At 46.9% G+C, this 14,983-nt stretch overlaps 1 protein-coding gene and 1 long non-coding RNA gene across 2 annotated transcripts in view; one reads left to right on the top strand and one right to left on the bottom strand.

Annotated features, from left to right (window-relative positions):
• Positions 1 to 6,701, top strand: part of LOC142001762 (uncharacterized) — a 29,978-nt gene extending 23,277 nt beyond the window's left edge. Inside the window, exon 4 of the long non-coding RNA XR_012642565.1 lies at positions 6,490 to 6,701. This is a non-coding gene — a long non-coding RNA (uncharacterized LOC142001762). The remainder of the gene's footprint in view (positions 1 to 6,489) is intronic.
• The window catches only part of BAK1 (BCL2 antagonist/killer 1), a 37,845-nt gene that overhangs the window by 14,352 nt on the left and 8,510 nt on the right, over positions 1 to 14,983 (bottom strand). The window contains exon 2 of the mRNA XM_074977300.1: positions 10,541 to 10,666. Coding sequence (XP_074833401.1) covers positions 10,541 to 10,628 — 88 coding nt within the window. The 5' untranslated portion in view covers positions 10,629 to 10,666. The remainder of the gene's footprint in view (positions 1 to 10,540; positions 10,667 to 14,983) is intronic.

Genomic DNA, 14,983 nt, shown 5'->3' with positions numbered 1-14,983 from the left:
GGGTGACTATTTCTGGAAACAGACACTTCTTCTCCAAAGTCAGCGTTATAAACAGGTCTTGGCTTGGAACGCCTGGTATTCTGGGCTCAATAAATGAGATGCAGAGCAGTAACATCACCTGGCCTACTGTGCAAGGGAAAAACAAAGCAGGCTCTATGCAAACTCAGGAAATGCGCTGGCGGGGTAAAGGGCCCTCAAAACGAAAGCTGGGGTGGAGCTTCCCTGCTGTTGGCTTTTGCACCAACAGTGACACAACAGCAAGACCCCCAGTGCAGACAGGTTGTTACCTACATGAGTAGCTGCCAGCCTGGAAGGAAAAATCTAGCAGAAACCAGGCCTGTGTTAGAGCTTGTCTTCACTTGGAAATTTATCATAATAGATATTCCACAATAAGAATGTCCATGTGGGGAAGTTAATCTGGAATGTCTGCGTGGAAAATTTCCAAGTGTGGACATACCCTATAAAAGGACATCAGACAAATAAGGACAAGCCAAGTCATTGACTGTAGAGAGTCCCTGGCTAAGCATGGCAGCTCTTAAGTGCCAATCAGGGTTCCCTGTAAGCTGAGTGCTTGGGCAGCCGCCCAGGAGACATTCAAGTGCCACCCAGCTGATTAGCAGAGCACCCACAGCCACCCACAGCGGTGAGCATGTTTTTCTATTAGTGGTGCACATCCACACATCTCAGTGCACATAACAAAATTTATTCCATCTATGCATGGAAATTTAGAAGGAACCCTGGTGCCGATGATAAGAGATACCTTATGCAGCACACTATTACATAAGTAATTTCTTTACCAGCGAATTTGTGTTGTTACAAATTGTCTTGTCTATACTATGGTTAAACACGCTGAATAACACACCTTTTCGTCTAGTAAAGACAATATATTGGCTCAATTAAGACTATTCTCCTATTTAAATATAAATTACATGCATAAGCAATTGCAGGATGAGAGTCTAAATCAGGATGCAAGGTGCAAAATAGTGAAAGCGAGGCCTATATATATTTAAACTGAGGTCTGCACATGGGCCACTCATAAATTTCAGATGTGCAGAGCACCTGCAGTTTCCATTGACTTCAGATGGATGTGTAGGTCCTTAGCAAGACTGAAAATCAAGCCCAGCACCACATCAATAACACAGTTATGGCTGGGAAGTAGATAACTGGGTAATTGATAAATGGATATGTAGATGAAGACAGTGAGTCAGAGAAGCTGTGAGATGACACAAAATGTAGGTTGTGTAAATATAAGACGGGGGGGTGGAGGCTTGTCATCCCTCCCCAGTTCTTTCTGGGATTGTTTTCAATTGAGGAAGGACACTTTTATTTGGATGTAAACAATTCCCGGACGGCGGCGAAGTGGAAGGCAAGGGTGTTGTGCTGGCCAGAAGGGGAACAAGAAAACGAAACCGACTGACTCATAGTTTCAATGGAACACAGAAAGGTAAATAAACACCATGAACAACAAAAAGGAGACAGGCTAAAATAACCCATTCCCTTCTGTTTTAATAATCCCTGGTGTTATTACTAGTAACACAGGGTCAGAAGTATTTTGGGACAAGGCCTGTCTTTAGGTGGAATGAAGGGCCCTGGTTTGATACTGGGGTCCTAGTTATTCCCACGGTATTAACAATAACCTTGTTTTGAAATATCTCTTTCTCAAAAAGACAGTGAGAAGTCGTGTGGCACCTTATCGACCAGCAGGTTTTTTGAAGCATAAGCTTTTGTGGGCAAAGACCCACTTTGTCAGATGCATGTTGTGGAGAATCCAGAGGCAGGTCTAAATATACAGGCTCATGAAAAGAAAGGAGTACAAATCAAGAAGCCCAGAGCTGACAAGGTCAACTCATTCAGGGAAAATGTGGCCCACTTCCTGCAGCTAACACCTCCACATTATGCTCCAATAAATCTGTTAGTCTATAAGGTGCCACAGGACTTCTCGTTTTTGTGGACACAGACTAACACAGCTCCTCCTCTGATGTCTTTCTCAAATGCTCCCTGATATCCATGTAACACCACCAGGTCTGTAACACAGAAATCTCCTCTACCCTTCAAAAGCAAAAGGCATTCTGAGTTCCGCCCAGCTCCCTATGTTCTGAGTCAGATTTTTGGAATGCAGTGGCTCTGTGCAGGGTGCTGCTTAAAGAGGGATTGTGCACCTGTGGCTTAAAGCAGGGGTGAGCAAAATTTTTCGATCCAGCCCCATTTTTCAAGCCTTCAATCAGCAGCCTCCCCACCCCCACCCCCAAACCTGGCTAATGTAACCCAAACCGACGGAAATTTCAGTTATGTTCATATGAAAAAAACAAAAAATCTTTTGGCACATGTAAGAAAATCCGTCTGTAGAATGTAAAAACTTTATTCATCGGTATAAAAATATGAACACAGACATAAAAACAATCACAGATTTCAATATTTTAATGAGATGGATGAGCCTGAGAGCTAGCAGCCGATCATGCTACACCCTCCTTACAAAATTTCACACCCCCCTGAGGGGGGCCAGCTCCCACTCTGCGCACCTCTGACTTAAAGCTCTGCTCCTCTTTTGCACTATTCCTGTTCTAGTGCAGAGTGGCTCTACTTTGCATCAGCTGACTACATGTGGATCAATCTGCAGCCGGGGGTCAAAGGGGGTGGGGGAAACCTCTTGGCCTCACCCCTGAACCTGTAGCAAGCCTCTTTTACCTGCTATGCCAGCAGCAGGGAGAGAGAGCAGCATAAAACCCCTATGCTGCCTCTGTGGCCCCCACCTTGCACTGGGCTGATCCTCTATAGCAGTTTCAAGGCTATAGTCTGCCTGCAGAGTTGGTGCAAAACAGATGCCCAGTGAGGATGATGGTCAGGCTATGGCTAGCTACAGACCTTGCAGCAGCACAGCCACACCACTGCAGCTGCACTATGAGAAGGTCTCCCATCTATTCCAAGGGGAGAGCATCCCTTTCGGAGCACAGGGCTGTCCAGGCCATTGCTTTTGCTAGTGATGCTTCTGTCAGTCAGATGGGTGGTTTTCACACCCCTGACTGACCAAAGTGCTAATGTCCACAAAGTCGTAGATTGTAAATTCTGGGCAATGACTCTAATGGCCCCAAGCAGACCATCAGTATTTAAATAATGAGTGACCTGCCCTAACACAGTTGGGAGACATCATTCGTCCCTAATGCAGTAAAAAGTGCACTTGTTTAAACAAAGTCTGGTAACCACCTTGTTATCAGACAGCAGCTCCAGACCACATTGTACCTGCTGCAGCTTACCTCAGCCTGAGAATGGATGCGACTATACCACAAGATGCAACACAATCAAATACCAGCAGACGCTAAAAATCCCCCAGCCCACTCAGCTGTTTCTGTGTCACAGAGTTGACGTCACCCATCAAGAAAATCCCATCACATCTAAACAAAGACACACACTGGATTTACAATAGGGTAGCGCCTGAGCCCAATTTTTCAAGGAGTTACATATGCCTGATCTGCAGAGGATTTGAGGTTCTTATAGCCCCTGCTTCTTTTAAGTGTAAACTACCTGTGTGGCTTTAGATGTCCCCAGTTCAATTATGTCTGCTGGTCCAGATGGTGGCTGTCACATTGAGCAACTGCAGAGCCCACTGAGGTCAGCACCTGTGAAAATCCAGGCTCCCACTGACTTCCGCAGAATTACTCTTGTCTAGTGGATAGAGCACTCAGACTCAAATGAGCTGGGTTTGATTCTCAGCTCTGCCAGTAGCCTACCTTGGGCCAGTTACCCAACCTCCCTGCACCTTTCTTTTCCGTCTTAAAATAGGGCTAATGATACAGACCTCCTTTGTAATGTGAGATAATGACAAGATGCCTGGGCTATTATTAACAATGCCTGTTTCAATGAAATCAGAAGGAGGCCAGCGGTTTCATTTGACATCATGTCAAATATCTCTCGAGGGACATACCAAGTCAGAGTTTGGCAGCCACACAGTGGAAGGAGTTTCCCTTCCAATGTAGTGGATAGAAATGTGCCCTCTGGACTAGCTACCTTAGGGAGTGAATCGCAAATTGTCTTTGCCATAAGGGGAAGTTTTTCCGTGCCACGGCTCTCCTTTGGTGGGGCGGCAAAGGTCGGGACAAGCTGTACCATATCTTGATATCTTAAAACGGTCACAGTGATGTTTTTAAAAATCTGAGCAACTCAAGGGAACTACATAGCTGGTAATGTAATGTGGGGGTGAAAGACTGACTCTAGCCCATGTCACTAGTCACGTGAAGTAGCTGCCAAGTGAGACGTGCAACGGCTTGTGTGATATGAATTCAGTGGGCCTCTACTCAGTTCCCAGTGGACAAGCATCCCCCTCATAAAATCCACCACATACCAGCAGCCAAGAGCAACGTCAGCAGAGGCCAGGGATTGGCTGAGCCATGGGGACTGAACAATTTTCTTATCCTAGAAGAGATTCCTCCAGGTCAGATCTGGCATGAGTCACGGCAGCGCAGCACAACCTTGCATGTCTGCATGGGTGACTGGAGGGCATCCTGCAGAGCTGGCCAGCTGGTTCAGAACAGCCCAGCAAGTAGTCAGCAAAGCCCTGGGGCTACAGCCCGAAGGCTCCTCTTGCTCTGCACAATGTTTGACTTGTTTGGTTGAGGGGGAGAGTACTTTTTAGTCCCCGTTCAGCCTCTGACTCACTCAGGTCACTTCCCCTTGGGCTGCAGTAGGTGCTAAGTGTTCACTTATTTGCCTCTGCCAGCGAGCTCACCGCAGAACAAACCAACACAGGAAGCAGCCTGCAGAGCACCAGGAGGTAGAGTGGGGTGCAGAGCAAGGGGAGGGGGGAAACTGATTGTATTACAGCATGGTAGGAAATGGGGCCAGTGAATCCTGCCTGGACATGCCGCTTCGCCCAGGGGGAGAGACAGAAATAACTTGCTGGCATGTGCAGAAGAGCGCTAGGAGAGGGGAAAGGGAGAGCTTGCTCCCCAGCACTGACACATGGGCCAGGCCTCTCTCCTTTGCTCAGCAAGAGACCTCCATCCACACCAGAGGGTGCAGCAAGGGAGCACCTGCAGCAACCTATTTCACCAGCTGTCACTGGCGAAGAGGAAGAAGAGAGGCTTGGACATACAGCTGCAAATTTGTTCTGGAGGTCTCTAGTGGCTGGAGCAGCAGTAGTGGCTGTCAGAGAAGCAGTCTCTGGGGAACCTCCAAGCAGCAGCCAGCTGGGGGTAGTCATCCAGAGCAAGGACTGGCCCAGGCTTCCTCAAGCAGCTAAGAGTTAGTCAGAGGTATTCATAGGACGTCGTGACCATGTCATGGCCACAAAATCATGAATTTTTGTTTAGATCCTGTAACCTTTCCATTACTTCTACTAACAATTCCCCTGACTAAAGTTTAGCCTTACTCCCAAACAGTATCACCCGCCAGAGGCTGGTTTCCATAGCATAGCTACAGGAACAAAGGGTACATGGGGCATTTTATTCCAAACACTTTTAAACGGGCTTTCTAGACCCAGGCATGAAGTGAGGCAGGTTTCAAGTGTCACATCTGAGGCATCAGGTCTTGACTCTTCTGGGGGGGCAGGCTGCCAGATTAGAGGGGAATGAATAAAGTAAAATTTGCTTTTCTCTAGCCCCTTCCATCCAAGGGTGGTAGCAGCATTAATGAGTTATGCCTCCCAGCAATGGTTTGTATATTACCCTCTTTTTATAGACAGGGAAACTGAAGCACAAAGAGGTCAAGTGGCTGACCAAAACCATATCGCAAAGCCTCAGAATCCAGAAGCCTAAGTCCCAGCCCTGTGCTGTAACCACAGCACCATGCTTCCAGGTGGCTGTATGGCTGATGAGATCTCTGATTAATCATTTCTACCTCTGTGGCAAAATGTCTAGATTTTTTTGACCACTGGGCTAGCATTTTTGCCTCTGCATGCCTCAATCCCGTGTCTCACATGGTGGCCACAAGCATGCTGTGATGGCTCAGCCTGCCTCACAGTCACATGCATGACCAGACAGAAACAGAGCCAGACAACCTGGCCGCTTCCTGCATTTCCCACTGCTTTCTGTAGGTGCTAATGGCATTTATTAAAAAGACCCAGCTCCCAGTCCCCCTGCTTCCATGGCAGCACCAGTCCTGTGTATCAGGGAACAGTCTGGTTTAAAATGGACATTCTCTGCACTGCGCTGATCACTCCCTCCCCTTAGCTTCTCACCACACCTGCTCCTCTGACTCTCTTTCCCTTGACCTATCCTCTTCACCTCCTTCCCCTCCCTTCCATCCAGCTGCTCCCCTCCTAAGCATACTCCTGCCCCACCCCAATAAAATGGAACCAATGGAACGTGCTGTCGTCACATGGGTGCACTCTGCTTCTGTGTTTTGCTCCTTTGCCTATCATGCATCTGTCTTGCCGGCTTAGACTGTAAGATACTCAGGGCAGGGACAGGCTGCTACTCTGTTTCTTGAGCACATAGCACAGTGCACCCCCCGCCCCCCGACAATGGTAAAGTTCTGGTTTCCTGTTTTAACCCCCAGACACCGGTGCTTCCACCTTACCTGTTGGTACCATTGACTGCATCTGATTGCATACTATGGGCTACTGTGGGGCTCCTATCCCCAGAATGTAAGGCACCATCTCCACCACGGACTGCAGAGGCCCTGAGTCAGGATTGGAGCTTTGATCTTCCACACTGCTGCCTGAGCATGCACCAGCTGAACAGATTCATTTACTGCATGTACCGGGGTGACTGAACTGGGTCTTGTAAGCCACACGTGGCTCTTTTACAGTTAAAGTGTAGCTTTCGGAGCCCCATGCATCTTCTCCCATTCACTCCCTACAAGACTGTCTGGCGGAACTCAGGGCTTCTGCAGGATCAGGGCTGAAGTTGCACACCCTGGCAGACACACCCCAAGGGACAGAAGCCTGCAGCGCAGGAGCCTCAAGTCCTACCATCTTGCACCAGAGGTGAAGCCCACAGTATTGCAGGCACACCCTGACTCTCAAACATCTGTGAAGACCATCATATGCAGCTCAAAGGGTCAGTAAGTCTGGCCATCCCAGGCACATTCCATATTTTATTTGGCTTCCCGGTGTTTATATCTATGAAGTATAAACATAGGTTGGTGGGAAACTCCTTTAGAACATGCCCATTGTGTGTCAGCAATTTGATTTGCAGGGTTGGAAGAAACAAACAGAAAATCTTGCTTGAGTTCTGCTCCCAAGAAATGCTCCCTCTAATTTTTTCCATCCATGTGCAGAATAAATTTTGTTATGTGCACAGAGGCACAGGTGGATGTGCACCACCAGTAGAAACATATTCTGTTGGCTGTGGGAGCTCTGCTAATCAGCTGGACGGCACCTGAATCTCTCCTGGGTGGCCACCCCAGTGCTCAGCTTACAGGGAACACTGGAGCCTACAGAATTCAAGAGAACATTAACCCTGACTGGAACACCAGGTCACCTTTTTTCAACCTTGTTGGAGGTGGTCATGTAAATGGGGGCATCACTGAGTCATTGCGCATTGGACAACAATGCCACGTTAACAGCTATTTATACAGATCATTTCACATTCAGTGCAAAGTCCTATTGCCAAGGCTTAAGGTATATAAATTAAGTACCAGACCCTGCAATCATTATTATATACATATTACTGTGCTCATATTAAAATAGATGGGCATAAATTAGGAACTTTGGACAGTTTGACATCAAACAATTCCCAGTTTGTATACATAGGGAACAGCACACTGCATAGCTATCCAGCAGTCAGGAAATGTGGGTTCTAGTCCCACTTTTGCCATTCCATCCCTCACTGAATATTCTTGGGCCAAGTCATCTCAGACCTTTGTGTCTCTGTTTCCCAGCTGTCTGTAAAATACAGATAATAATATATATCATCCTTGGTAAACTCCTTCAAGACAGATAAGAGGAGTGATATTTTCCATGCAAGAGCTAAATAATCCTACACAATGTTTCCCTCCATCATTTCCTTGGGGGAATTGAAAGAAAGGACAGGAGATAAAAGATATGGTGGCAGGTAGTATCACACATATTGCTTTGAGGGCCATCAAAGAACCCAGCTCTAGTTCTAAGTATACAGCCACTATTGCCATAGTACCTGAACACTTCCTAGTCTTTGCTGTGTTTATCCTAGAAACACCCCTCAAAGGTAGGTATGTGCTCTTGTGTTATGTATTATCCTGTTTTGACACAGAAAAACCAAGATACTTTTCCAGAATGAATGGCAGAACAAGCAATGAAACCTAGGTCACTGGAATCCTAGTCTAATACCTAACCACTGGACCATCCTTCCTCCCTGGTGAAATGTCTTGCTCCCATTTACACAGCAACCTTTCCATATTTCCTAGCTTACTCCTCTGCTTCATCGGGTACTTGTAGCAAGCTCACTTCTTTTGCCTCTTTTAAGTAACCAGGGATGCTTTAACAATATAGGAGACACTCAAGGAGCAACCCAGGATTGACAAGGGTGCTGGCACCTTGTTCATGCCCTAAGAAACATTTGATAATGCAGGAATGATTCAAAGTGGTTCTCCGTGGGGAGAACTGATTTCTGAGCCACAGATAAATCCCCTAGCTCCCTATCAACAGCAAAAGAAAAAAGGCCAGAGAACCAGGAGGAAAAGCAGAACCCTACAATTAAACCAAACCAGATGCTATGCCTGTGGCCAAAAGTTTTCGTCCACCCACCAACCTCACTCATGCCTCTGAGGGAGCCACCCCACTCCATTTCCAGGGAAGTCAATGCAGTTCTTGTCTGTAGTGGAAACAGAGTTTCAAACGTTCAGTTATAGTCGGACAGAGCTTCTCACTGATTTCACTGTGAGAGAGGGAGGCCAGCACTGCATGCATTTGAGAATCTCACTGTATGTATGTGTGTGTGTGATGTGTGGGGTTATAGCTTACTGCCTGAATCTACAATTGCTATACAAGCAAAATCTCACTGCCTTCAATGAGAAGTCCTGTGGCACCTTATAGACTAACAGAATTTTTGGACCATAAGCTTTTGTGGGCAAAGACCCGCTTCGTCATATGTGGGCTTACCTGGCACCCCACTCCCGTGGGCACACATGGCTCTGCTCTACATGTCACTCCCAGGCACTGCTCCCCCACCCCCACCCCATGACAGCAGTGGGAAAGTGCTGCAGGGGAAGCGGTCACATCGCTGCCATTCTCCCAGCCCGGGGAGTGGGGACGCAGCAGCACACAGAGCCACTTCCTCCTTCCACTGCCAGGGTCCGTATCACGGGAATTCCTGGATTACAGATACTGGAGTACAGAGGTTCATATGCACCTTACAGACTGCAGTAAGGAAGTCACAGAGAGGTCGCCGTGTTAGTCTGGGTCTCCACAAAACAAACCAGCAGTCCTGTAGCATTTTAAAGACCAACCAAATAATTTATGAGGTGATGAGCTTCCATGGGGCTAAAGAAGTGGGTCTGTCGCACAAAAGCTCATTACCTCATAAATTAGTTTGTTAGTCTTTAAAGTGTTACGTCTGCTTTTTTGTCCAGTAAGGAAGGGACTGTCTTCTTACGTGTCTGTCCAGCACACAGAACAATGAGGTTCTGAACCTAGCTGAGCCTCCAGATGCCATTGCAATGCAAATAATAATAATATAATTGTGACTGTAAAAAAAGCTCTGAGCTGGATGGGAACTGCACAAGCAGCTATGTATAGTTACTGAAGCGGCTTTATTGACAGAGGTGCAGTGACTCATGCTCGTTTACTAGTCTACCTGTGAAACTGGTTACAGAGTCGCTTAAAATGTTGCCATGCAGAGGAATTCTGTCTACTGGGGACAAAAACAAGAGGCAGATCATTTTGGTTTCTTTGGTCTCTGTTCTCTGAATGTTTTCAATGTTTCAGGGCTTTGCCCCATAAATTTTCCACTGCGGATATGCCACACCAGCTTTCAGGAAGTCATCAGGGTTTGATTTTACCCTGTGGCTGATGTTTCCAGACTGCAACTCAGCTGCGTTGCCCATAAGCATTGTCTGGCATGGCCAGGGTCTCCTCAACAAGGAGATGCTTTGGCAGGAGAATGTTGGAAGGAAGCTAGGCAAGGGCTGTGCATCTTTCCCACCACCCCTCTGCCAATGCAACTCAATCCTCTGCATCCCACACCTATGGCTGTCCTGAACCTCCACACACCAACTCCATCAATAAACTTCAGTCCTGAGCTGCAGCTCCCCTTGCTGTTCTAGTCCTGGACTGCCTCCCTTATACACACATGCATTCTCTGCCAGTGCATCTCACTTCTGTCCTTTGGGCCTCTAGTGTTCCAGTGTTGGGCAGGCAACAAGCAGAGAAAGACAAACACACACGCTCCACCAGTGCACCTCGGTCCTTACCTGCAGCACCAGACGTGAACTCACTGCTGAACATTTCCTGAGCAAAGACTTGACCGGTGTTGCCACAAACTTGAAACCAGGTCTACGGATGTTAAATCTGGACTGGCCAAAGTACCTCTCCCTCTCCCCCTTTCCAAGGATACAAGCATCATAATAAACACAGACAGGAATTTAAGAGACATATTAAATCCCAGTTTTGCAATAGAGACCATGTTACCTGAATTGAGCCGCAGTGACTGCCTACGTCCCTTGCTGTCCCTGCGCTGATGTCGGTCTGGTGGGTCGCTGCCGTGCCCAGAAGCCATGATAGAGGGGAACTTGGAGAGAGGCGATCAGCTTTTCCCTGGAAGGGAAGAATCAAGGGCAGGCAGGGTGAATAGGGTGGAACGTTGGACTGGCCTGCACAGTCAAGGGCTCTGGGGAGCTGCAAGCAGTAACCAATCTGGGGTGATGCCGGAGAAGACAAATGGAGACAAGCTCTGTTCTTTGGTGTTGGATCCTCATACACCTCCAGGGACAGTTTTAGGCACCAAGATCATCCTCCTGTTTCTCCTCTGAGCATTTTACCTCCCGCCTTCCTTTGTCTCAGCACATCTGACAGCCTGCCGGCTCCTCCCCTCCCTGCACACCCATACTCAAATACCTGCCCACACCAATGCAGCATTCACTTCCTTCAACACACGCTCTGGCTCCTCCTCCAGGAGCACTCCCATGGATCTGGCAGCACTTTCTCCCTGGCCTTGTCTCACTAGGGACATTTACCACACTAGGGACAATGATGTCCCCCCAGCATGCTTGTGAATCACCTCCACATACAAAGATCTCCCCAATGGGCTACCTGCTCACCTGATACCATCTGGCTTGAACTTGCCTTCAATGAGGCTAGTATCACTCCAATCTGCACCATTTAGTCCCAGTGTACACAGAGGTCACTGGTATTGTAACACAACAAGTTCAAATGGCTTCTACCGCTCTGGTGACCTTTAAAAAGCTGCTGGAATCCACTGTCTTTGGGGAGCATTCCCAGAAGGCACTGCAACCGTGACTATTTGTAGACTTGTGAACACAGATGCAGGACAAGCTCTTACAATCACCCCGGATGCTCAGAACTGGTTCAGTGTTCTAGTGCAGACGTGGCCTTTGCATCCCCCAGTAGAGGTTTGAGCTGTTTTTGCCCCTCAAGGGCACCCAAGCAGTATCCCTATCCTGGCTCTTATTAGTTCCCCATTTCTCTTTATTTTGCGGCTACTGTTTCCTCCTGTTCACCACCTCACAGATCCTCTTAAAAATATCTATGACTAAAAACTCATTAGAACCCAAATCCTTGAAGCTCCAGCCATCCTTAAACTCAGGCCCAAATTTTACAGCTAGTGCAAATCCCTATTTACAGCCCTAAGCATGAATACAGCTCTTTATCAACTCTTCAGAAAACTGCCTGCCAGGCAGGTATTCACTCAGCTTTTGCAGTCGGGGAAACTGAGGCACAGAGACAGCATGGCCAAAGTTGCATAGCAATTCGATTTCAGGACTGGGAAGAAAACACTGCTACTTCCTAGTGCCTTCTTCAGTCCATTAATGCAGGGGCTCCCCAACTGTGGCCTATGGGCCTCTAGGGCCATGAGAGCTTGTTGAAAATGATCCATTGTACCAGATTTGTCTGCTCCTGGAAGCACTACTGGGATGGGGGAGGGGCAACTACCCCTACTCTATGACTCCTTTTAAGCAACATATTCAGGAGAGCGGCAGACTAATTGAGAAAGCGGTGGGAGGGGGGAACAGGTGCTGACCAGGTGTCTACCTTCTCAACATGACAAAACCAATCTGTTAGGTGACTTCCAGGAGAAGAAATGCAGGCAGGCTAAAGGGGAGAATTACAGGGGAGCATCAGGTCAGCAGAGACTCCTTGGGATGGGGACTAGGACCAGAATGGAGACTACTGGGCTAGGGAAGGCTGCCTGTGTCCCAGCCCGCCCAAGGAGGCAGGCTGTGGAATTCCTTAACCAAGAGGAAAGAGTTGTGAGTCCGCTGCAGTAGGTCTATAGGAAATATTCTCCTAAGAGGCCCGTCTTTGGTGGGACTGGCAAAGCTCCCTGGGCAAGGCACTGGGAGCCTGATGCCTTGGAACAAGGGTGCCTTGGAGCTCAAGCTGCCTGGAGCTCCCCTCTTCCTGAGACTCCCCCAACTCCCTTGCTGCCCTCTGAGCCTTCCCTGCCCATTTACTTACACCCACACATGCACCCAGCCAGCCTAACTTCATTAGACTTGGGCAGGAAGTAGGGTTTTTTTTCCATCTTTCATTGAGTTCTAAACTTTCCCCCAGAGAAACTGAACTTGTTTGCGCACACACACACAAGCAGCTCATCCACCCGCAAGCAGCCCGGGGCCACGGGAATCCTAGTATAAGTCTGTATTTTTCTTCCCCCCAGCCCACTCCTAACCGCTCCCAATTTTATCAGAAGTTTCATCTGGGATCTTGAAACTTGTAAACTGCTGTGACCAGTCTTGTTTCAGTGAAACCTCCTAAACCTCCTATCCTGCTCTACACTTCATGTCCTCTAGCCCAGTGTTTCTTTAGCTTTTTGAGACCACGAAACATCAAACAATAATATTTTTAGGTGGAACACATATGAAAATTTTCTTCAAAAAAAAAATTGTTGTCCGACCAAAAAGCAAAAAATCCCAGCAACATACAGCAAAAACAAAACAAAGTCATTTAATCAGGTGTCATAGCAATGAAGCAGTAACATTGTGTCTAGTTTTAATAACAGAAAATATAGACCAACTGTGTATGACACCAAAAACTTTCAATTATTTTTCCAAATGCTTGTGGCACACCTGCCAGTTGCTCAGGGAACACCAGTGTTCCACAGATCATAGTTTAAGAAACACTGCGCTAGCCTTCCCAAACAGACTCCTCTCTCTAGCCAACTTTCCTTCTTTTCTAATGCCCCCTAGCACAGCTCCACAGCCACATCATAACTGGTTATTTATGTCCGCCATACTAAATGCAGTTACTTATTTTTTTAAGTGTCCTTAGATTGGTTGGATAACTATGCACGGCACAATTAGATGCATAAAATAGTGGGTCCTGTGTTATGATCCTGTTTTCAGGCCTAACAGAATATTGTCCCCAGACCCGGTCCACCAACAGAGGTGTGAAGTATAGTGCATCATTCACCTCAGTGATGTATCAAAGGTGGGAAGGGGTGTCTAAGAGAATGCAAATCTTACTTATCAATATGATTTATGAAAGGGGGTGCGGGGAATGGTGATTTGCATCTCAATGCTCAGAAAACAATGCCAGTGGACACACATACTGTGGACTGTGCCTGTGACAGGAGGGCTGGTTTCATGCAGCTTCTCCCCTCCCTTCCCTTTCCCGGGCTAATCTTACTAAACCTCTGAGACTTGGCTGCAGTTCTGAGTGACTCAGCTACACACAGTCCTGAGTGACTCAGCTCTTGCCATCAGAGCAGTGTTTCTCAACCTTATTTTTAGAAAGTACGCCTTTAAAAAACAATATATACGTAACCACAGACTTCTCCATTCATTTAGAAACATGGTCCTAAGGTAATCTGAGGTCTTGAAACAAGTGCCATTCAACCCCTCCAGATGACTGTACCATTTTCAGGAGTCAGATTTATTTTGCATATCATCAACTTACACCTCATTTAAAAACTACTTATAAAAACATGCAAAAACATCACTGAAGACAACTACTGAAAACTAACTGACTTTCTACCATCTTATTAGCAAATAAATGAATTGGAATAGAAATATTGTACTTACATTTCAGCATGGTGACAAGCCGAGTTAGTCTGTATCTTCAAAAGCAACAAGAAGTCCTGTGGCACCTTACGGACTAACAAATATTTTGGAGTAAAAGCTTTCGTGGGCAAAGACCCGCTTTGCCAACGAAAGTTTATGCTCCAAAATATCTGTTAGTCTGTAAGGTGCCACTGGGCTTCTTGTTTTATATTTCAGTCTGCTAATAGGGGCTCACTTCCTTATAGATTTGGCAAAGGGTAAACACTTGAAAAGAGCAACAGCTGTGTCATGAACCCAAAATGGCACCAGGGAGGACAAGCTGAGATTTGGAGTCTTTCAGGTACAGAAACCAGCTCCCCATTAGAATTCCCCATGCCTGCAGTGGGTGTTGATAATGAGCATGCCTGGACAACTGAGCAGGTTTCAAACACAATTGAGCAAAGGGTGGACAAGGGTGATGAGTGTTAGAATCTATGGTTAAGACTTATACCGAGCAAGGACCAGTAATGGGTTCCTCTTTAAATAGAAACCAGGCCAAATCCACCAACGAGTTCTCGGTTCTCCTCTACCTTTGCACCTGAACCAGAGTGACTTACAATGAAACACAGGGGTATCTTCCTGTTCTACTCTTCTACAATTCTCTATTTAAAGTTAAATCAGTCTGAAGCCGTAGAAACAAGTTATTGTTTGAATGAACTTTTAGATTGCACTGACTTTACTAGTGCTTTTTATATAGCCAGTTGTAAAACTAGACAAATCTCTAGATGAGTTGATGTACCCCTGGAAGACCTCAGTGCACCCCCAAGAGTACACATACCCCTGGTTGAGAAACACTGTTTTAGAGAACGCATCTTCTGAATGAGGGAAACCCTCAGTGACCTTTCACATGCTT

This window comes from Carettochelys insculpta, chromosome 26, assembly GCF_033958435.1.
Source record: "Carettochelys insculpta isolate YL-2023 chromosome 26, ASM3395843v1, whole genome shotgun sequence".
NCBI classification, from domain to species: domain Eukaryota; kingdom Metazoa; phylum Chordata; order Testudines; family Carettochelyidae; genus Carettochelys; species Carettochelys insculpta.
This window is presented reverse-complemented; position numbering and strand designations above follow the sequence as displayed.